Here is a 23,258-nt window from a genome sequence, read left to right on the forward strand (position 1 = left end):
AGCCTTGGTACAAAGATTTGTAATGTGTGTTAACAGATGTATTAGTATATGTATAATAAAAAAGCTATTTTGTAAGTATACCTATTTTTAAATTTAATTTTATATAATGACAATTCAAAGGTGCCTTTGAAGCATACTTGTCAAAGGCTAAATTGATTTTATATGATTAAATATCAAAATAATACCCAGTTAATAAGAATTCCCGTTGCTTTACATAGATATAATGTTCAATAATCATATTTTATTTCACACTCAATGGCTCTCACTAGGATTATCTCTTGTGTCGGGGGTTCGGAACACACACAATACCACAAATGCCCAGACCACGGCAAAGATCTGTTATGGCCAATGCAAACGTTTGCCAGGTGCGGGTATCGAACCCGCAACAGCCACAAACCAGTGCTGTGACCGTTGTGCCAACGTTGCGTCGAACAAAACAAACCGACTACAATTTATATTGATAAGTATAATACAATACATTTTATTAGGTATAACTAAAAACTACTCCTCGCAACTCGTTCTCACTTAAAATGAAATTGAACCACACGACAAGCACCAACTTTCAAAAAAAAATCACCAAAAAAAATCCAATTGACAACATCCTTCTTTTTTGAACTCGGTAAAAAAATTAAATACCTAAAATTTAATAAATTGAAAGCTTAAAAAATATCGATTAAAATATCTTTGCTAATTTTATTTTTACCAAAAAGAAAAAAAAATGTCTTGTCTATTCTCAGGGATTTCCCGGTGAGCACTACTTGTGTATCTGTGACACGTTAAGGGGCCTACTCAAAGCACTGCCTGCAGGGCCTGCTTGCAGTTACTGCCGCAGAGGATGTTGCTCCACAAAGCACTGCAAATCATTTACGCGGCATACGTTGTCGTGTTCACTTGCGTTCTCTTTGTCCTTGCCTAAATTCATCAGTTTTTATAAATGGCTCCTACATTATTCAAACACCAAAAAATAGCATTGGGTTTGACTGTATTGAGTACTTGTAGCGTTCAAAAGAAAAAAAGGAAGCACTGGTGTAAAAAAGTTTTATATTTTTCATGTAAAAGCGACATAGCCTGCGACCGCATATCTTTGTTATGATAATGATCGTGGTTAGTTTTCCAAAGACATGGCAAATCCCTATACAATTAGATTACGTCCCTCCACACGTCTTTTTCTCGCTGGCTCATTTTTCTTGAAGAAAACAGAGCCAAACAATATAATAAAACCAAACCAACTAACCACCAACTAACTGATTAATTGTTAAATGACAACCACTGACAAGACAAACCCCAGGTCAAATAGAGTAGACAAACGTCGCAATGTACCGACGTAAACAAAATGGTAGTCTAAATCGGCCCGACCGAGGTACACATGTCCCTGATTGCAGTTTACGGAGTCGGGAGATCGTGTGTCGGGCTGGCAGAACGACACTGCGGCCCTGCGACAGGGTGAACAATTAAAATATCGGCCCTGCATGCATACATACAATACGATCGGCAGTGGCACTGCAAGCAGGGCCCTGCAGGCAGTGCTTTGAGTAGGCCCCTTTAATATTAACATTTGACCTTCATATGAACTATTAAATCGCTCTGACTTTTTTGATACCAAATTAAGATTTGTATAAAATTGTAAGTATCTACAAAACGATAATATTAATTAATTATTTTCAATGACAATATGGCGTGATTACGCAGGTACATATATGTATATACATTTAAGGTATGATTACATTTTTAAATATACACAATACTTACATAAGTAAGTGTTACGGGTTCGATTCTCCCTTGAGTCTAGGTGTAATATTTATATTTATTTATATATGTAATATTTCTATGCATATTTATCAAAAAAAAATTACCTACAAAGCCTGTTAGCTATAGCACAATCATTAAGTTGCTTACCGCAGGAACAGACGACCTTGTGCGTATGTTATAAGATAGGTATTTATTTGTTTATAAGCAAAATAGTTCAAATCTTGTTTAAGGACTAGCTTATTTTTCAATAGGTATAGGCTCAACATGTAATTAATACTTCATCATCATTACAGCCTATACAGTCCACTGCTGGACATAGGCCTCCACAAGTTTACGCCAAAAATAACGTGAACTCATGTGTTTTGCCCATAATCACCACGCTGGGCAGGCGGGTTGGTAACCGCAGGGCTGGCTTTGTCGCACCGAAGACGCCGACACCGAAGAATTAATACTTCGTAATTGTATGAATGGTGTAGAGTTCCTAAAATAAGTATATTATAGACAAGTACTTATGTGATTCTTTGCCTATGATTTTTTGCTATAGGTATTGGGAATAAAAACGTTTATTTTTTAGTAAAAGAAACGACTGACCACCCTAAAATCTGTAAATTTTAGCAGAAAGTAAACTAGAGGAACTGTAACTTTGCTTTTCTTGTAGTTTTACTCATCGGCTCCTGCGCTTTACTAGGAGGACAAGTTACCCAGACAGGTTGTTGGAAGTATGTATTTTTTTATATATAATATTGTAAGTTTTATTAGAAAAATATGTATGCAGAATAAAAATAATTCTTATTGTCTATTTGAACAAATAAAAAGATTTCTTAATTTTTTTAATATTAGAATAATAAACGGGAGTTCCCGACTATAATGTTTAAAGATCGATAGATAGTTTAATTGCAATTTAAACCTTATTTCCTGGGAAGGAAACTTTATTTTTCAACTAAATTGATTATAATTGTTTCGTGATTTATTTGAATTAGGGTTGTCTACTCGTCATAATTTTAGATCTTGAAATTATTCATTTAAAAATAATTTTAAAGAAGATCTCAGTTTTATAAAAGATAACCGCATTTAAATAAAATATTTTATGTGCTAAATGTAGGTTGTTGATTCTGAAGGAACACCTCAAGACCATATCCTATTTTAAATATGTTACTAATTTTGCCTAGTTTATTACTATTGATTAAATTTCTAATTATTTCATATTGCTACATTAATACTAGTTGACCCGGTAAACGTTGTTTTGCCATATATATTATGAAAATTTAGGCTTCTATGTAATTTTCAATGCCTAATTATAATAAAGTAAAAATAAAAATTTGCCAAGAAATGAAAAATAATATTTTGGCGCTTTCTATGGAAATACATGTCGTCTTTTGAGTCATTATTGAAAATATAGTGTAAACCTATATACATACAACTACTTCATGTTGTTCCATCGTGATTACCGTGATGCTGTGATAGCTGAGAAAAGTCCAAATTAATTTTGATATTACGACTGTTGACGGAAAAGCCATGAATTTTATCATCTTTAATACGATTTATTACCAACGATTTCTTTTTCTTTGAAGCATCAGCGTGCGATTTGTTTTTATTGGTAATGCTGGCTTTATACACGAGAGTATACCTATATACTATATATAACGAAATTTTAACATCAAATTTATACGAATTCGGTTCAAAATTTGTCTGATTCAGCCTAGAACATCGCACTGCTGGACATAGTCCTCAAAATCTGTCGTTAGAAATCAATATCAACTATTGATTTAAATATTCTTCGTGACAATGGTTAAATCATTTGTGCTATCTTAGTTCTGATAGAAGCCAAAAAAAGAACAGTACAAAATGATAGATTTGTGAAACCGTCTGTTAATGAATTGATATCATTAACACGATAAAGTTTCAATTCACGATTTATTTATTTATTTATTTATTTATTTATTCAAGGCTCATCAACGCAAGGTACACAGCAAACTATCTAGCGTACGTACATTATGTTAAAATGTTCGTGTACCCGCAATTACAGATGGGCACAGCATTTACAATAATGACGCTCGAATAATCAATCAAATAGTAATACCTACATATTTTTACAATCAGTCACATTTGATTATGATTGTACAATAATGTTAGCAAAGTATTAAAACGTCGCATTTGTTAATTATATCAGTACAATAAAATTATTCTAGATTAAAAAGAATTTGCAGTTGGGCTAACTTAATAATTTAACAATTTCTTAGATCTTTAAGACAATGATTAATAAAAACAGTAATAATAATTATAACAAATAGAGAACACAGAAAAGATCCAAAGTGCAACATAGTCAATACATGAACAACTGTAGTTTTTCGATTAGTAACAAAACAATAAACAACAAGAACAAATATCTAAAATCTCAGAATAAACTATAATACATTATAAAATTAAGAGAGCCCCTCCATATGTCAATAGATATACATAATTATTATAAATTTCATACAATCAAATAATAATAAAAACATTAAATTCACAATCGTAATATTTTCAAAATGTCCCAACGTGTTCACAATAATTAATGACCAAAAATAAAAATAATTGAAGATTAAAAGAAGAAAAAAAAAAACTTATTTACGGCTGATTTTTGATGATTTCGTCAATAGTACTAATTAAAAATAAATTTTAGAATTTGAGAAAAAGGAAACCATTTACATCTATTTTTTATCAAGTTATATAATAAATAAAGTATACCTGCAATCATTTGTAATGTCGGCTTTTATGATAAGACTAAATTACAATGTCATTCTTCGCAATTAATTAATATATTATAATATCATTACCAATAATTAGTTAAAATTAAATATAATTAATTAAGATCAAATAATTAATAACGTCACATTATTCTGACCATTTCAATTTAAATAGAGAATAAAACACAAATTAAAGTACAGCTGATTTAAATCAAATATTAACTGTTCCGATTTATAATATTTCCATGCTTTAATCTTATCTTTTCAGTAATAATAAAAAAAAAAAAAAATAAAGAACTTAAAGTCGTCAATAAATGTAACTAACATTAATCAAGATTCAATATATAATAAAATTATACTACATCATTTGAGTCATTAATTTTAATTATTTTTTTGAATTTTGTCAACTTGTCACTAAATATATCAATTTCCAGAGTGGATGTAGCTAGTTTATTGTATTCTCGCACAAGTCTATTTATGGGAGAATTTGAACCTAGGTTAGTATAGCTGCGTTTCACTGCAAAAGGCTTGTATTTACCATGTCTCGGTATTCGAGTGGGTACATAAATATCTAACTTATTCAGAAGTTGAGGGCAATCAAGTACGCCGTTTATTAGTTTGTATAAAAATACTAAATCGTACATACGCCGGCGCTCCTCCAGCGAAGTCATTTTGAAATGTTCGAGCCTACTACGGTAATCTCGCAGATATCCAACATTCTGGCGATACGCCAGAATCCGTAAAAACTTTCTCTGGATTCGTTCGATTCGGTCTATGTAAACCCTGTAGCCTGGATTCCATACAACAGAACAATACTCCAGGGAACTTCGGACTAATGCGTTATATAGTAAAATAATAGTGTCACTCTGTTTAAATTCCCTTGTGTTTCTCAGAATGAATCCAAGCATTCTAAGAGCCCTAGCAGAAATGGCATTAAAATGCGTGTCAAAGCGCAAGCATCTATCCAGAGTGATTCCCAAATCACGTATAGTTTCAACCCTTTTAAGTGGAGCGTTGTTAATTCTATATTCATAATCATCACAGTCTTTCCTTAATCTTTGCCTGGAAAACCTTATAACGCTACACTTGTTCACGTTTAACGTCATCTGATTTTTGTTGCACCAACTCGCCAAGCCATCCAAATCCTCCTGAAGAAACAATGAATCGCGCCGACTTTTAACACATCTAGAGATTTTGAGGTCATCCGCGAATAAGTGGCAGTGTGAGTGACGGATGTTGTTGGGGATGTCGTTTATGAAGATGTTAAATAATATAGGACCAAGATGCGATCCCTGCGGTACGCCCGTCGGAGTCAAGTATGGATTGGAGGTGAAGCCATTCAAAACAACATTTGCCGATCTACCTTCAAGATATGAGCTGAACCATTTAAGAATATTGTTGCCAATTCCTAATCGCGAGAGTTTGTCCAATAGAATAGGGTGACTTACTAGATCGAACGCTTTACTGAAGTCAGTGTAAACGACGTCAACAGGCGACCCAGAGTCAACAGACACCGACAGCTCGTCAGCAAACGAGACAAGGTTCGTACAAGTTGATCTTTTAGGTAGAAAACCGTGCTGGTCTGAGGACATGTGGTGCTTCAGGTGCCAGGTAAGCGGTCCACACAGAAGTTTTTCCAGTACTTTCCCTAAAGTAGGCAATATAGATTATACGATTCGATAGTTACTGATTTTTGATTTTTATAGAATATGACTAGCTGTCTATAACTGTCTCATGACTAAATTTTTCTAACTTCATAAGTTAAGATTGGTAAATACGACAAGTTCTATCGTAATTGGCACTAGCTACAAATTTTTAGTTTTTATAGACATATGCAAAAATGGTGCATGAATGCTGCGTAATTGATGTTTCTTCCTACGAAATACTGCATTAACGGACTAATGTAATGAACTTCTAGTTCTTAGCATAAACACGTTTAATTGGAAAAAACAAATGCAATACGTACAGTTGTAATATATAATTATATTTTAATATGTATACAAAACATTGCGTTTTAAATTTTCCATTCATATTGTTTGACAAAGACGAGGGTTATAAGTCAAACAAATTTAAAAATTGGTGAATTCCCTAATATGTTATTACATAACACATGCCCTATATATAAATGAAGATAGTAAACTTTTCATCCATTCGCTGGTAAAATGTGGTGGTTAACAAATATGTGTATTTTGTTAAAGATTATTACACTGTACACAATAGTTACAATTGACGCGAGAGTAAAGGCAGTAAGTTAAATTTCTTCTTACGAAACATTATTTCTGTATTGTTATATGTTAAATAAGGTCCAGTTATTAATAATTAATTATGTTAAACTTAATATTATTTGTAATCTTTTTTATATCTGAAAATTATTAAAGATCTAGACTGCATCGAATTAAAATGCTATTCATAAGGAAGCGCCTCTTTCTCTATAACTTGTTTAACTGTATTTATTATAAACAAAACTAGACAGATTACTAGTAAAAAAAGTTAGTAATTAAAAAGTAGATAAAGAAAGCGTACGTTGTAACTTTTTAAGTTTTTGTAATGTTAATCTAATATATAAAATTCTTGTGTCGCGGTGTTTGTAGATAAACTCCTCCGAAACGGCTTGACCGATTCTTATGAAATTTTGTATGCATATTGGGTAGGTCTGAGAATCGAACAACATCTATTTTTCATCCCCCTAAATATTAACATTATTAATTAAAATATTATTAAGTCCACTCCTATTTTTTTTTTAATTTTTAGATAAATTATTTATTCTTTATTTTGTTATGATTTGGCGTTGAAAAATACATACAAACTTAAATTTTCACCCTTCTACCACAAACCCCTATTTTTAAATAGCGTTTAGCGGAAAGACAGCGTTTGCCGAGTCAGTTAGTATTTTTATATAATTCAACACTTTTAAACCATTTAAAATAAATCAATTGTTAATTTATATTTTAAATAAGTATGTAAAAATAGTCACACTTATAAAAACAATCTACAACGGTACAACCCTATTATATTTATCAATCATTAAGTATCCTTTTGATTTAATTTTTTGAATTTACATTCACAGACGTATGACTTTAAATATATCTTTCTGCTTTACACTTATTTCAGTTTTAATTGGTATAAAAGAGAACAACACATCTTGCTATACAGTATTAGTCTATTATGTTCGTAGATATTTTTAAATAGATTTGTATTTTGTAAATTTGTAGTGAGGACAATGAGGATTTCTTCAGTTCAAAAGTTTTCGTTATAAGTTCATGTTGTACTTAAAGTGTTACAGTGACTTTTATTTACGTAAAATAAATGGAATATTGTAAATAATTGTAATAAATTAAATATTTGTAAGTATTTGTATTCAATTTAATAATACAAAATAATGCCATTTAAATGTTCTAACTTGTTTAAAATAGGTATTTTTTGAAAACTTAAGAAGGATATTTAATAGATGGATGAAGAAAGAAATATGCAATATGGCAAAGACAACATTTTCAATTTATTATAATCGATTTATAAATTAAACAAATATCTCGTCTATTTTTATATTTTACTAGCTGTGCCCGCGCCTTCGTCCGTGTGAAATTTAACAAAATAATTATTGTTCAGTTCGCAGAGTTATAAAAAAAATCTAAAATAAAAGTAGCCTAAGTTACTCCTTGATTGATTGGTTTAATGGAAGTTACTCCTTACTCTACATTAGCTTGGGCAGACTCCTCCCGAACCTCGGAGGACCCAGCGCTGCCTGCAGGCAGCTATATTCCGGAGTCTGCCGGAGTATGGCGACGTACGGTGCCCCGGTTTGGGCGGATCGCCTCACTGCGAAGAATAAGGCCGCACTGCGGTCGGCGCAGAAGATCATCGCGGTGAGGGTGATTCGGGGGTATCGTACGGTATCGTGGGCTGCAGCTACTGCTCTAGCTGGCGACCCCCCGTGGGAGCTCGTGGCGGAGGTCCTTGCCGAGACCTACTCATACGTCTCGGGTAGGAGGGCTCTCGGTGAGAACCTCACGTTGGACGGGATCCTACGGGTGCGCCGGATGGGGCAAGAAGCATTAATGCGGAGGTGGGGGGAGGACCTGTTGGAGCAGCCGTATGGCACTCGCGTAACGGCTGCCTTGCGCCCGGTCCTTGAGCGGTGGATGCGCCGTAAGCGCAAACCCCTCACCTTCCGTCTGACGCAGGTTCTCACCGGGCACGGCTGCTTTGGTGAATACTTGTGTCGGACGGCCCAAAGGGAGCCGACGACTGAATGTCACGATTGTGGCGCGGCGGTGGACTCTGCCCAGCACACCCTCGAGGTGTGCCCGAGATGGGCGGCGCTACGTCGCGATCTGACGACAGTCCTCGGAGGGGACTTGTCACTACCGAGCGTTATCACCGCGATGCTCGGTGACGACGAGTCCTGGAAGGCGATGGTCTCCTTCTGCGAGACAGTAATGTCCCAGAAGGAGAACGACGAGCGGATGAGAGAGGGGGCCGCCGACGAGGCCTCCGTCCGCAGGCGACGAACGGGGGTGCGTAGGAGGCGCTACTTAATGCGTCTCCAGTAACGCCCCTGTGCCCATGTCGGGCCGGGATGGGAACCCGGTCCTGCTAGACATGGCGTCGTCGGGATTGTTCAGAGGTGAGCCGGACAGTCCCATGGAGGAGAAGTCTGGTCTTTTCGCCGAGGCCAGCCTGTCGCTGGAGGGATCCTGTTGCCTGCAGTTCCGGGACCCTCCAATTAAAGCGGCTGAAGGCTCCCGCAGGGGTTTTGGTCGGTAGTGCACCCCCAAGTGCTAAGCCGACATACGGTCTAGGAATGCCTACCCGGGCATCCTGGATATCACCCGTAAATGGGTTACCCTGCGATATCAAAAAAAAAAAAAAAAAAAAAAAAATTACTCTACATTAGCTATCTGCCAGTGAAAGTCCCCCAAACAGACAGACAGTCAGACAGACAGACAGACAGACAAAAATTATAAAAAAAATATATGTTATTTTGGTATATGTAACGTGTGTACATACCTAAATATGAATTTAGTAAAAAGCAGCTGTTTTAATATTACAAACAGACACTCCAATTTTAGATATTTGTATAGATAATAATAGAGGGAACTCCGCGAGCGAAATATAAAATCCTACATATTGGAGTTATTATAAGCCAGTCGAGTCTAGCCAATTTCGCTTAACTTAAATGCAATGCGACACATCACTTTTTTAAAATTAAAGGTAGGAAAAATATGGGTACTTAGAAAAAAATGTACGATTATAAAAATAAATAAAAATTAATAAATGTAGACAATATTTTCATGTATCAATTTAACGATTTATTTTTTAAATACTAATCCTTAATCTATTTTAATTAAAAAAAAAAACTCCCTCTTTATTATTTCTTTGGGGTCATCCATTAATCACGCGATATTTTTTAGCAAATTGTAAAAATAAATACACGTAATACACATTACAGCCCTACCCCTTGTGATATTTTATCCTTTTCCAAATCCCTTCCCCCGTTTCCCCTTTCGACCCGTTCGACCTCACGTGATTAATGGACGATCCCTTTACGATATTTTTATTTTATCTACTCCCATGCTTATAATATATAAAAGATTTTGAAATAGCTTATTGCCAACATTAAAACACCCAATGTCCTAATAACCATAATATCATCCAAACGGATCATATAATGCTGTACTGAATTTCATATTAACACTTTTTTTTTCGACCCCTTCTGTGCAAAGGGTTTACTCAACAGACAGCCACATTCGTATGGCTCGATGCGTGCTATCTGTGTGAATTTCAAAAAAAGAACGTCATTCATTCGCGTTTCACTAGTCATTACCAGAACGCCGCGCGCCGTAAACAAAGCAGGTTATTCGAATCCGTGCCATTTTTCTTCTGGCTATTTTCATGTTAGCAGTAGGCTAACTTTTCCAGAATCTTCTATAGAGTATTCATATTATGGGTGTAGGTAAAGTCTTGTATGCAACTGTTGATATTTAAGTATTAAAACACTCATGTGATACTATGATCACCCACATTCGTCTTTTAATACCCCTTAATATAACAACAGTTGCATCAATATCAATAATTGCGTTCAGTCACCCACTGCTGGGCATATTCCCCTTTCTCCATGTATATGTAGGAGAAGGATTGGAACTTAATCCACTACGCTGCTATTTGGTATTTATAATAACAATCGGCGACGGCTTAACGTGCTCTCCGAGGCACGATGGGGAGGTCCACAAAGACAGGCATCCAAACCGAGCGGGAATCAAACCTGCAAAGCGCCTGCGTTTTAGGCGACTATTCGCATCACTACACCGGTTGTTACTATAATTAGTTATTCCTATAACTTTTGTCAGCCAATTAATTTATACCTAAAAAAAATTTAATAGTAATTTTTGATTCTTATTACGATTATAATTAAAAAATTCGTAGCATCACGTATATCGACAGGCTTGATGATAAGAAATCGACGAATTAGTCAGTTTATCTATAGCATATAGATGCCATGTGGTGTCGGCCGAGTAAAATAGCACCACCCCCTTTCTTCCCGTGGGGGACGTAAAAGGTGACCGAGGGATAAACCTGGCTCAAATTTATCAGGGTCCTAGAGAAGGAAAACTTCATTTGAAACCCGGAATGGGGTCTCCGTCAAGCATTCGTGGCATAGCTCTAAAATGCGAAAGACCGCTGCAGCCGATCTGGCTCCACACGTATCGACTCGTCCTCGTTCCTGTGGGCCTAGCCAGTGAGGTCGAGAGGGTGGCGCAGAGCTTAAGCAACTCTGTGTTTTCCTAAAGAGTGTCTTAGACAACACAGTGTCTTTCTGACACTGTCTAAATCGTCTGCAATAGACGGATTAAGGCCAATGTGCGTAGCATATATATATGTATATTTAATTATCTATGTTTTATTTGTATGTGCAATATTTATCAAAGTAAAATGCGTGTATCAGTCGGCCGTTACTTATAACAAGCATTATCTTAGTAACAGACGATAGACGACGTTATTATTATAATTTACTAGCTTCTACCCCCGGTATGATGTTACTTCGAATACCTCCAAGAATATGTGCACAAAGTTTCATAATGATCTGGATTTAGCTAATAAACAATTTTTTTTTTCTATTTTTTTTATACCTTATCAGTGCACCGTGTTTATGACCTTAATGTGACGTACCTGCTCATATTGTTTTTAAGAAGCTAATTACCGATAAAGATAAGGCTTGAGATGTGATAACATTATCAGCGTATAATTCAGTGCCTGGTTCGGCTTTGTGTTGAGCATATGTGTGACTCGTAAAAAGTTAAAAGAACAATATTTTTTTTGTGATAGTGCTACTGGAATCTGTAACAAGTAACGCACGAAAATTTTAAATCTGGTTTGTTGAACTAGTTTTTAACATTTTTCTAGAAATTATTTTTTATTGACAGATTTTTAAAAGATTATATATAGTAATAGTGACCCGCCCCGGCTTCGCACGGGTGCAATGCTGATACCAAATATACTACAGAATATCTTTATTTATAGTGTGAAGCTAGCTTATGAGATGGTTATTAACGTAATAACAACAACATTCAAATATGGGTCGTTAGATTACACGTTGTTACAGAATGCGTTAAAGAAATAAAGGTTCACTGCTCGTTCCCCGTAGGTGATAGTGTGATAATATGTAGCCTATATGTTGACCCAACTTCTTAATAATATTCGTGCCAAATTTGAAGTCAATCCATGCAGTACTTTTTGAGTTTATCCCGGACAAAGACATACATACAGACAAACAGACAAACATTCCAAAAACTATATTTTTGGATTCGGTATCGATTGTAGATCACACCCCAAGTATTCTTTAAAAAAATATTCAATGTACAGTTTTGACTTTCCTACCATTTTATTATATGTATAGATTTCTTGATAGCGAAAACAAATGTTCTTTCTTAATCATATTAGTCTAAAAAACTGTACATTGAATATTTTTTTAAATCAAATATTTTTTCCAAAAAAAATCACTTTTCTCGAAAACTCTGAAACTCTCTTTTCAAAATGCTCACAGATTTAATTCTAGACACGAAAAACTACATCAGCTTTCCTCTAAACGGTTCGAACCCTTTCGAATTTGATATCCTTAAGATGACTCATTAATTTCTCCCTTTTTATTAGTCATAGAAAGATGTTTCAAAGCCTGCCACTTCTGGCGATAACGGTTAATCGGTCAACTATTCAACAAAAACTATTTTTTATAATCTGATTACTAGATCCAAGCACATAAACGTTAATCACTTAATCTCTTCTGATTAAAGTAAATAGGTATGTATATTTTTGTCAATTTAAGATATTTTAGACGAAGTTTTCTGGTTAACAAGTTAATTTCACACAATCGTCTGACCAAATTATCGACATTATATGAATGTATCAGAATGACCTTTTTGGTTAAATTAGTTAAAATAAAAAGTATCACCTTTTCATAGATTATAAAGAATTAAATTTCGTTCTGTCCTTGATCATAAACCTCGTTGACCTCAGCACTGTTGTCGATAAGGCTGGTCACGTGGTGGAAAAAATAGTAAGTCATTTGAACCCATAAATCTGTACTTGGGTTTAGGATATTATATTACTTAGGGATGCCTATAATTGTAATTTTATGACTTTGGAATGCTTATTAAAGTGATATGATGAAATAATACATAATATATGATTGGTTAACTCAATCATCACATCTGGTCTATTCGAAATTCCCACTGCTGGGCATAGGCCTCTTTTTCCATCTAGAAAAAGAATCAAAGCTTAATCCACCACGCTGCTCCAATGGGGGTTGACGGATGTAAACCCTACTATGAGTAACGATCGCTATCAGGTGTACACGATAACAACCGGAACCGACGGCTTAACGTGCTTTCCGAGGTACGGTGGGGAGACCCACAAGGACTGCAAGAACACCCAGACCACGGCAAACATCTGTATGGCCAATACAAACGTATGTCATGTGCGGGGATCGAACCCCCAACCGCCAGCACAACAGCCACAAATCAGTGATGTGACCGTTGCGCCAACGCATCGTAATGTTTATATATTTTATAGTACAACACAGTTTTTTTAAAGTGTAATTGCGGAGTTTCTTGCCGATTCTTCTCTGCAGAATATACTATTATACTTACGTACCGAATCGGTGATACATTGACTTTTAACTGTAATTATTTAATTAAGAAAAATGTAATTTTATTTTTGACTAGCTTTTACCCGCGGCATCGCTCGCATTGAATTTTTCTTTGTAATCAAAAGTATCCTATGCTACTTCTAATACCTCCAAGAATATTTCGACGGGTGCAAAGTAAAAAGAGTTATATACAAAACAGCAACTTTTCAGGAGAGCGCAAAATAGGAAAAAGTGCTCCCATTTTGTCAATTTCAAACCAAATTTGTTGAATTTTTCATCACTGCTATATTTTTTTTATAAAGACAAACAATTGTATATTTCATTTCTTCTAATTATGTTTAAATTTACGAGATATTGCAGTTGTCTGCCTCTACATTGTGCTTAAAAATATGACAACTGAATTAACTACCACTTGGTCGTTTCTACATAGGAATTAATAAATCTGGATTTAATAAAGATGTTCCATATATTTCAGTAAGTGTAAAAAGTATGACTTTTCCAATTCCAAAAATTTCCAAAAACGTCTTGCCATGTCTATTGTGATCTATTCAAATGGTTTATTATTATGATAATACTTTCACACAAACCTTAATACGTAAAAAGCCAAAACAAACAAACATTGTTGCCGGCCGGCGAAGCACATGACATCTGACTGATGACACAATAGGAATGAACGTGCGCCTCCCGCGCGGACCGCGTAAAAGCGGCCAAGCGGTAATTGAACGCATGTACGTCGTGTAATTTTACAAAACAGCAGTAGTTGTCTTCTTTTACTTGACAAAAGTACATGAAATGAGGCGATATTTGTATTTTTTATTTTTCCATGGTGTAAAATATAAAGTTTTTAGTTAGTTACTGCAATAAAAAAAAATCTCAAAATTGTAGTTAACTTTTTTTTCTTTGCACCCGTCGATTTGTACCATGATGTTAAGTAGTTTTCGCGTGAAAGTGTAACAAACAAACTTACATTCACATTTATAATATTAGTAGGGATAATTGTGTTTGCTCGCAAACGAAAAAAAAAAACGATTTCAAATAGAGTAATCACCAGATCTCGATCATCATTTAAATGCGACCATTAGACAAACATCAGCTTTCGATTCAAACAGGAATCATCAAAATCGGTTTACCCAGTGAAAAGTTATGCGGTATAATACAATGTAGATCGACGAAAAAATAGTCAAGTAAATACGCGTTAAGATATAACTTGAAAAGTATTTGTTAGATCTCAATTAAATGTTAATGGGACCACATGACACGCACCACCTTTTGATTAATAAAAGAATCATCGAAATCGGTCCACCCAATTAATAGTTCTGAGGTAACATACATAAGAAAAATACAACCGAATTGAGTCGATTAAAAAGACGGTTCAAGGGTGCTTTGAGGCATATTTGAATAAAGTAATTTTTGTTTTGAAGTAAAACTTCTAAAGACGCATGAGGGTAAAATTTTTACGGATAAAACGGCAACGTTTTGATGAAACGGCTGTTTGTGTCGATGGCGCTGGAACGGAAATCTAAAGCTTTAGATTTGTATAAATATAAACGAGACTTAATAATTGTGTTTGATCGCAAACGAAAAAAAAACCGACTTCAATTACATCGACTAGTAGTAATACCACGTAAGTAGATGAAAATAAATTAACAAACGCACTAGTCGTTACTACGATTTTCGAGGGTTTCCCCTCAATTTCTCTGGGATTCCATCATCACATCCTGGTTTCCTTATCATGGTACCACACCTGGGATCTCTCCTTTCTAACAAAAAACGAATTTTCAAAATCGGTTAATAAACGACAAAGTTATCTCCGAACATACATAAAAATATATTTAACAACTTCATACTATGATGTAATACTTACAATTCACAATAACACAGTAAATAAACAGTACGTACGTATTATTTAATCACAGAAATGAGTCACATGTTCGCGAGCGCTGGCATGGTCAAGAGCTCAGAATATTTTTTGAATTTCAAACTCAAAATATGCCACCGGAAGACTTATACAAAGACTGTATTGTTCTGTCCGGTTTGATTTTTACAATCTTAATAAATATGCCTTGGTAAAAATTGCAGTAAGTATTCGTTGAAAGTCTAAATACACTTGATTAATAAGTTTATATTGTGCCAGAGCAAAACTGCCAGAGAACTGTCAGCGCGATAATCTTATGCGACATAAAAACGCCATTTTTTTTTTAAATTTTAGTGTTAGTCAAATAGTAAATATACTATTTAGGGTTTTTTTTTCGACAAGCATAACAATTTTCAGTCCATGGGACAGAACATAAACTATACTTAATGTTATATTATATTATGTCAAAATCCAAATATATTATACTGTTAAAATAACCAAAAAAATATAACATCTGTGTTTTAAAATATGCATAAGCATGAGACGGCGGATACTGAATGAAGAAACCATAGATTATACACTTATATACTGGTAGAAGAATCAATTTTTGATCAAGTCTGATCAAGTGATGAAGAGTCAATTTTTGATATGATATTCAAAAATGTTTAGAATTCCTAATTGTGGGTAACACAAAAATAAAAATCGTACATATTAAAAATAGCATGGTGTCGTCTCCTGTCAAAGATTTTCATTGTAATATGAAACTTTGAATAGATACGAGTCTCTGTAAAGAACTCACTATAGACGGCGCCACGGTTCGCTTAAACCGAAAGTAAAAATCATCATGTCAAAAAGTTTCGCTCTAGTGGTATATCGTTCCATAGCTTAATTGGCTAGAGCGTCGACACGGTATGTCGAAGACGCGGGTTCGAATCCCGCTGGAGCGGTCAATTTTTGATATGATATTCAAAAATGGTAGAAGAAACTATACAATTGTAAAGTTTAGTAAGGTGACATTTAAATTAAAAGTTGTTATTATAAAATATGTACCTATATATGTTGTGATTGCTTTCGATATAATTATGTTATTATAAGTGATCATTCATTGTTATCAGGATTTAGTCTTTTTACATTAATCATAAAAGAAAATAAACAATATTATTTGTTAATAATTTTCTTATCATTGTTTTTAGTGAAACACAAAAAAAGTGTCAGCTCTGACCGGATGATTACCTGTCGGATGATTATCTGTTCATTAAAACCATATTGATCTCTTTCTCGCAAGAGACGTTGCGCCATAAAACGCGGTTAAACTGAGGTAGGGCACAGCTGGAAATATCCTGCTCAAATCTGGAGCAGCCCGACTGGAGTAGTACCTCGACCTTACAGAAGAGCACAGCTAAATAACATTGCTGCCAAGCAGTGTTGTGCCCCTGTTGGTGAGTAAGGTAGTAAGGTGAGCATAGCTTGGGGGGAGGGGGTGTCAGGGGTCGGCAACGCGCTTGCGATGCTTCTGGTATAGCAGGCGTTTAAAGGGTACGGTAATCGTTTACCATCAGGTGAGCCATACGCCGCATTGTATGCCGACCTAGTTTTCAAGGCAGGTCGCGTAACCGCTCAGCTTTACTGTTTCACACAATTTCACTCCCTATATGGTCGTATATACATTCTAAAGTAGTAAACTCCAAATACCTACAATAACTACTTCTTTTTTCTTATTTATGTTTATATACCACCTGCCCATCTGAAAAGTAATATGCCTTTCATTATCAGGTTGTCTGGAAGAGATTGCTTTTTAGCAATAAGATTGCCTGGTTGTACAATTTGTTACTATATGGCTTGTAATGTAAATTTTGTTCTTTATTTAAATGTGCAATAAAGTAAATTATTATTATTAACTACAATCACTGTTACTTAAAAGACGACTATTACATTAATTTGGCTATCACTGTATCTGGTTCGTTTCGTGCTGAAACATATTGACAGAATCGTCATCAAACATCATCAATCATTACAGCATATACAGTCCACTGCTGGACATAGGCCTCCACAAGTTGACGCCAAAAATAACGTGAACTCATGTGTTTTGCCCATAGTCACCACGCTGGGCAGGCGGGTTGGTGACCGCAGTACTGGCTTTGTCGCACCGAAGACGCTGCTGCCCGTCTTCAGCCTGTGTATTTCAAAGCCAGCAGTTGGATGGTTATCCCGCCATCGGTCGGCTTCTTAAGTTTCAAGGTGGTTGTGGAACCTTGTTCTCCCTTAGTCGCCTCTTACGACACCCACGGGAAGAGAGGGGGTGGCTAAATTCTTTAGTGCCGTAGCCACACAGCACATCAAACATAGCTTGTTGAAATATTAACGTAGTTGAAACCCACCTGGAAGTGTAAGAAATTAAAAATTATAAATAAATAAATAAACGACTCACACTCAACGGCCTCCATTAGGATTTACTTCTATATCGGGGGGGGGGGGGGGGGTCTGGAAAAACACACCATAAACAAGCACAGACAACAAACAACGGTATGACCCATACAAATGCATGCCATAAGCGGAGAGTGAACCTGCAACTATCTGTGCAACAGTCACAAACCAGTGCTTTGCCCGTTGTGTTAAAAGATGCTAATTATCTAACACGTTTTTATTTTAATTAGCGTATCACGATGTCGAAGAAGACAGTAACAAACGACGTGTACAAGGGGCTGGTGGAGAAGATGCAGATCCCCGCCGAATTGCATGAGCGAGACGGAAAGAAATTCGCCAGCTGCGGCTCCGTGATGCCCATACACTGCGCTACACCGGAAGAGGTAACTTCATTGTTCTTATTTTTAATACAATTACGTTACGTTATGACGACGCGTTGGCGCAGCGATTACAGTACTGACTGTTGCGCTGGCCATCGCGGGTTCGATCCCCACTCACGACAGATATTTGCATTGGCCTAACTATGTTTGTCGTGGTTTGGCGTTTGTGCTTGTGTATTCTGTGTGTTTTTGGACCCCCGACACAGGAGAAAATTCTACTGGAGGCAGTTGAGTGTGAAGGGTTTATTTATTTTTATTTTTTTATTTAATACATTTTGAATAGATTTTAAGTGATTAGCTTTGTACTGGTTGTGCCGATTTTGATCATTATTTTATATTCGAAAGCTGGTACTTTTTGATTTATCTCTAATAATACGCATTGAATCGTTGTTGAGTTTCAAATTATATTATGTTTGTGTTTTTACGAGTATATTTTGTAATACATGGCTTTTGTTTCTGTTAATGACAGGCCATTGTCATCCTAGCAAACACAATAGCATCGTAAAAAAATCTTTATTTTTAATTATATAAAATATAAAATTATATATTTGTTATTTTTGGCGTCAACTTGTGGAGGCCTATGTCCAGCAGTGGACTGTATAGGCTGTAATGATTGATTGATTGATGATTGATAAAATTATATAAGATATCTGCACAACGAACAAAGACAACTTGAAACCTCTATATTATTATTTACTATGAATTACTCCACTCACTCACTCACTTCAGCCTATCGCAGTCCACTGCTGGATATAAGTTTCCACAAGTTTGCTTCTAAAATGGCGTGAACTCATGTGTTTTTCCCATAGTCAGCACGCTGGGCAGGCGGTTGGTGACCGCAGGACTGACTTTTTCACACCAAAGACGCTGCTGCCCGTCTTCGGCATGACTATGAACAGTCATGGCTACATAGCATTATAAAAGAATTTCAATATTACTGGTGTTCCAGCCGTAGGTACGTTTTATTTCCACGTTAGTTGGAAAAAAGAACAGAAATGTGGTCGAAAGTCATAGGTACATGGTACAAGGACAAGGTGACATGGTATATGAAAGAAACAGAAGTATATAGTTTTAATGTGGTACGATCCCTACCCCAGGTACAGCAGCGGTCTCAGACGACGCACCACTACTGCGACGTGTTCACGGAGGAGCTGTTGGCGCCGCTCGACGAGCTCGCGTATGTGCGCCTGGATGAGAACTACGTGGAGAAGGTGAGATCTTCCCATGTTCGTAATTCGTAACCAACACAAACAACCTAAACAACGGAAAAATGCAAGCACTAGACGTTATTTGACTGGGCTTCAGCCTGTAATAACCCACTGCTATAGGCCTCTTTCCCCACGTAGGAGAAGGGTCAGAGCTTAATCCACCACGCTGCTCCAATCCGAGTTGGTGGATATTCCCTACTAAACTTGTGTATGTCACCTAACTATTATTAAACGACTGGATCATGTTCGTTATAATTTCGTGTGTACAATTAAACGGGTTCGTGGATGGTTTGAAGAAGAAGAAGAGAAGAAGTGGTCATAGACTGTTGCGCTGGCGGTCGCGGCTTCGATCCCCGCTCACGACAGATTTGTATTGGCCATATAGATGTTTGTCGTGGTCTGGGCGTTGTGCTTGTGTATTGTGTTCCGGACGGTCCGTTGAGTGTGAAGCGTTTGTTTATTTATTTAATTGAAGCTATGTAGCGTTGCTGTTCAGCATTAAAATTAAGTAGCTGCTATTCTAGGGCATGTGCTGGGTCGCGGGTTCGATTTCCGTTCGGAGTGGATATTTGTGTTTATACAAATATTTATTTCTGCCCTGGCTGTTAGTCATAGTGGACCCCATCCCCATCGTGCCTCAGAGAGCACATTAAGTTCTCGGTCCCGGTCGTTATCATTTACACTTAATAGCGATCGTTACTCATAGTAGAGAATATATCCGCCAACCCGCATCGGAGCAGCGTGGTGGATTAAGCTCTGACCCTTCTCCTACATGGAGAAAGAGATGGCAGTGGGATATTAGAGGCCTCAGCGGCCGTGTGGACCGTGTGGCACATATATATCATAAGAGAGCGCGCGCAGGTGTTCCTGAACCGCAGCAAGCGCGTGCTGCTGCTGTCCAGCGACGGGCGGCTGGCGCAGTGGCGCGGCGCGCCCACCTTCGAGTCCGCCAACCGCTTCGTGGCGGGCGCGCCGCTGGCCGGCCGCGGCGGCGCGCTCGCGACCGTGCTCACGGCGCGCCGCGGGAACCACTACGCCGTCTCCAGCTTCGAGGTGAGCCTCGCGCGCGCTCCGTGTGAGTGGGAGTGGTGGTGAATGTGCGAGAGCGTTACGAAAAGTGTGATCGGGCGAGGCGAACGGAAGTCGAGGGGGGGGATATAAGTTGGTGAAGATAGAACGAGAGAGTTACGTTTTGTAAGTTTTGCTTCAATCGTGTGGTCTGAAGCACACTCGTTGTTTCGACTGGGAGAGTACCTCGACCTAAGGAGATCACGGTTAAATAACACAACTCTCAATTAGTGTTGTCTTCGTGTGGTTAGTGAGGCAGTCTGAGCTCCGGGAGATGGTAAGAGCGTAAGGTCGACAACGAGCTCGCAACGCTCCTGGTGTTGTATCCATGGGCCACGGTGCCCACGACCTGGCGAACCGTAAGCTTGTTTGCCACCTAGTATAAAACAAATAAATAAATCTTCTGTGCGTTTCATTAAATATAATTTTAATTTGTAAAGTGCTTTTGTAGTCTACTTCAAAGATTTTTATTTTATTTATTTATTTTACAATTTTAAGGGCGTAGGCGGCTTCTTCGAGACTTCCAAGCCCTGGAAGATAGTGGATATCGAGGAGGGTAAGTGCTACTATGGCGACAAGGGCTTCGACACACGCGAGGAGCTGAATCAGTACAGAGCGCAACTTCCCCCCGTGGAGGTGAGCCCCAGCGCCCCGCCGCAGCCCGTCCTGCTCCGGGGGAAGCTGCCCAGGATCGTGCTCATGGCGGAGAATGGCAGACAACTGTCGTACAACTATTTACCTGGTGTTTTGTCAACTGATATTGAGTATTTATAAAGATGAAATATTTACCATCCAACTACGAGGACTCAAGTGTGTTGTTTCAGTACATCAACTAAATTCTTATTTTTTAGTTTCCATCCAAAAGTTGTCTGGAAGTAATTGGTTTAAGCGATAAGGCCGCCTTTAGTACTTAGTATTTTTTTTTATTCTAGTGTACCAAGAATATATTAATGTTTAAGATACTTGTTAAATAATATTTTCTGAAACGCAAGAAAATGGAGGAATAGTCCCATTGTTTTATTTTCATATTGTGATGTGACATACATATACATAGACTATTTAATTATTTATCGTACAGTTATCGTCGTAGTTGGCTTGAAATAAATCTTACTTATTTAGAAATAAAATAAATAAACTTTATCATAAAGACATAGTTTATACCTACTTTAAAATGGGCTTATGAAAATAATCATTGCCCCCCCCCCCCCTACACCTCTGTGTATGGTGGAGGCAAAATAAAGTATCACGTGACGTATTTTATGCTCGCTACACAGCTGTTTCGATAAAAAGTGATAACTGATATGTATATCAAGTTCTATTGTTCGAAGTGTAATAAATAATAGATGGTATTGTTGATTTAAATCAAGGTTAGACTAAAAATGTACTTTATTGTACAACCAGAAACAATACATGTAACACAAAAGATAAAGAAACAAGCAAGAAAATAATAATAATAATAATAACAAAAAAAGAAAAAAAAGGCGGTCTTATCGCTAAAGAGCGATCTCTTCCAGACAACAATGTTAAACTACTTACTTTAATTTTCTTACTTAAGTAATTGATATTAAAATGTAATTTTTATTTAATTACTTCTTTATATTATGATGTGTATAAATGTATTAAAAAAGTATCACATATGGTATGTCTTTACATAACGCATGCGTGCACGCTTTATTTTTGTTATAGTATGTAAGTCACTTCATTAAAGTTATTTTTTCTTTAAGAAATATATTTTATTTTATTATAATTACTCTTTACTATTTACTCGCACATCTAAAAATAATATTGCGGGAAAAAAATACAATGAATGCTTAGAATTTGTTCTTAGACTGTAAACTACTAAGTGACATGTAGTTTAATTACTGTAATCCTTCCTCGTTCAATATTTTGTTATAGCTTGCCAATGATATTGTTTTTGTTATTTTTATACTATAAGCGTTTTAAGTTTTAAATAAAACTATTAAAAAAATACATTTTGTTTTATTGTACAATAGTTCTTACAAACTAAATAACATTTAATTGCCACAACCCACGATAGACGTGCATATTATTATACATACATAACGCCACCACAACTTTATATTATAATTTTATTTTTGTTTTAACAATATGTACATAAGTGTAATGACACGTTTATTTTTCACATTGGGAATGTTTTATATAAAAGTAAAGAAAACGTAAAAATGCTGTTTTTACACCTTAACATTATTTTCTTTTAAAAACCTATCAAACCTTTAATTCAAAATAAAAAAAAAGGATATTATGTACAATCGAGGAGTGTATGGACAGGTTAGGTTTATTTTTTTTTTTTTTTGTATAACGAAACTGTCGTTAAACGTTGTACTTTTAAAGTTAGATAGGTTAGGGTTATTTTTTTTTTTTTTTTGTTAAACGAAACTGTCGTTAAACGTTGTACTTTTAAAGTTAGATAGGTTAGGGTTATTTTTTTTTTTTTGTATAACGAAACTGTTGTTAGACGTTGTACTTTTAAAGTTAGATAGGTTAGGGTTATTTTTTTTTTGTATAACGAAACTGTTGTTAAACGTTGTACTTTTAAAGTTAGATAGGTTAGGGTTATTTTTTTTTTTTTTGTATAACGAAACTGTTGTTAAACGTTGTACTTTTAAAGTTAGATAGGTTAGGGTTATTTTTTTTTTGTATAACGAAACTGTTGTTAAACGTTGTACTTTTAAAGTTAGATAGGTT

General features: G+C 36.0%; 1 protein-coding gene across 1 annotated transcript; it reads left to right on the forward strand.

The window, feature by feature from the left end:
• The first annotated feature begins 5,735 nt into the window (after positions 1–5,735).
• Positions 5,736–21,476, forward strand: LOC123663307 (poxin-like). Its single transcript, XM_045597996.1, has 6 exons — positions 5,736–5,895; positions 5,968–6,086; positions 18,127–18,279; positions 19,374–19,487; positions 20,346–20,537; positions 21,051–21,476. Exons 1-6 carry the CDS (start codon positions 5,736–5,738, stop codon positions 21,324–21,326), a joined length of 1,014 nt encoding a protein of 337 aa, XP_045453952.1. The 3' UTR covers positions 21,327–21,476.
• The last annotated feature ends 1,782 nt before the right edge of the window (positions 21,477–23,258 follow it).

Source organism: Melitaea cinxia, chromosome 20, assembly GCF_905220565.1.
Source record: "Melitaea cinxia chromosome 20, ilMelCinx1.1, whole genome shotgun sequence".
NCBI classification, from domain to species: Eukaryota; Metazoa; Arthropoda; class Insecta; order Lepidoptera; family Nymphalidae; genus Melitaea; species Melitaea cinxia.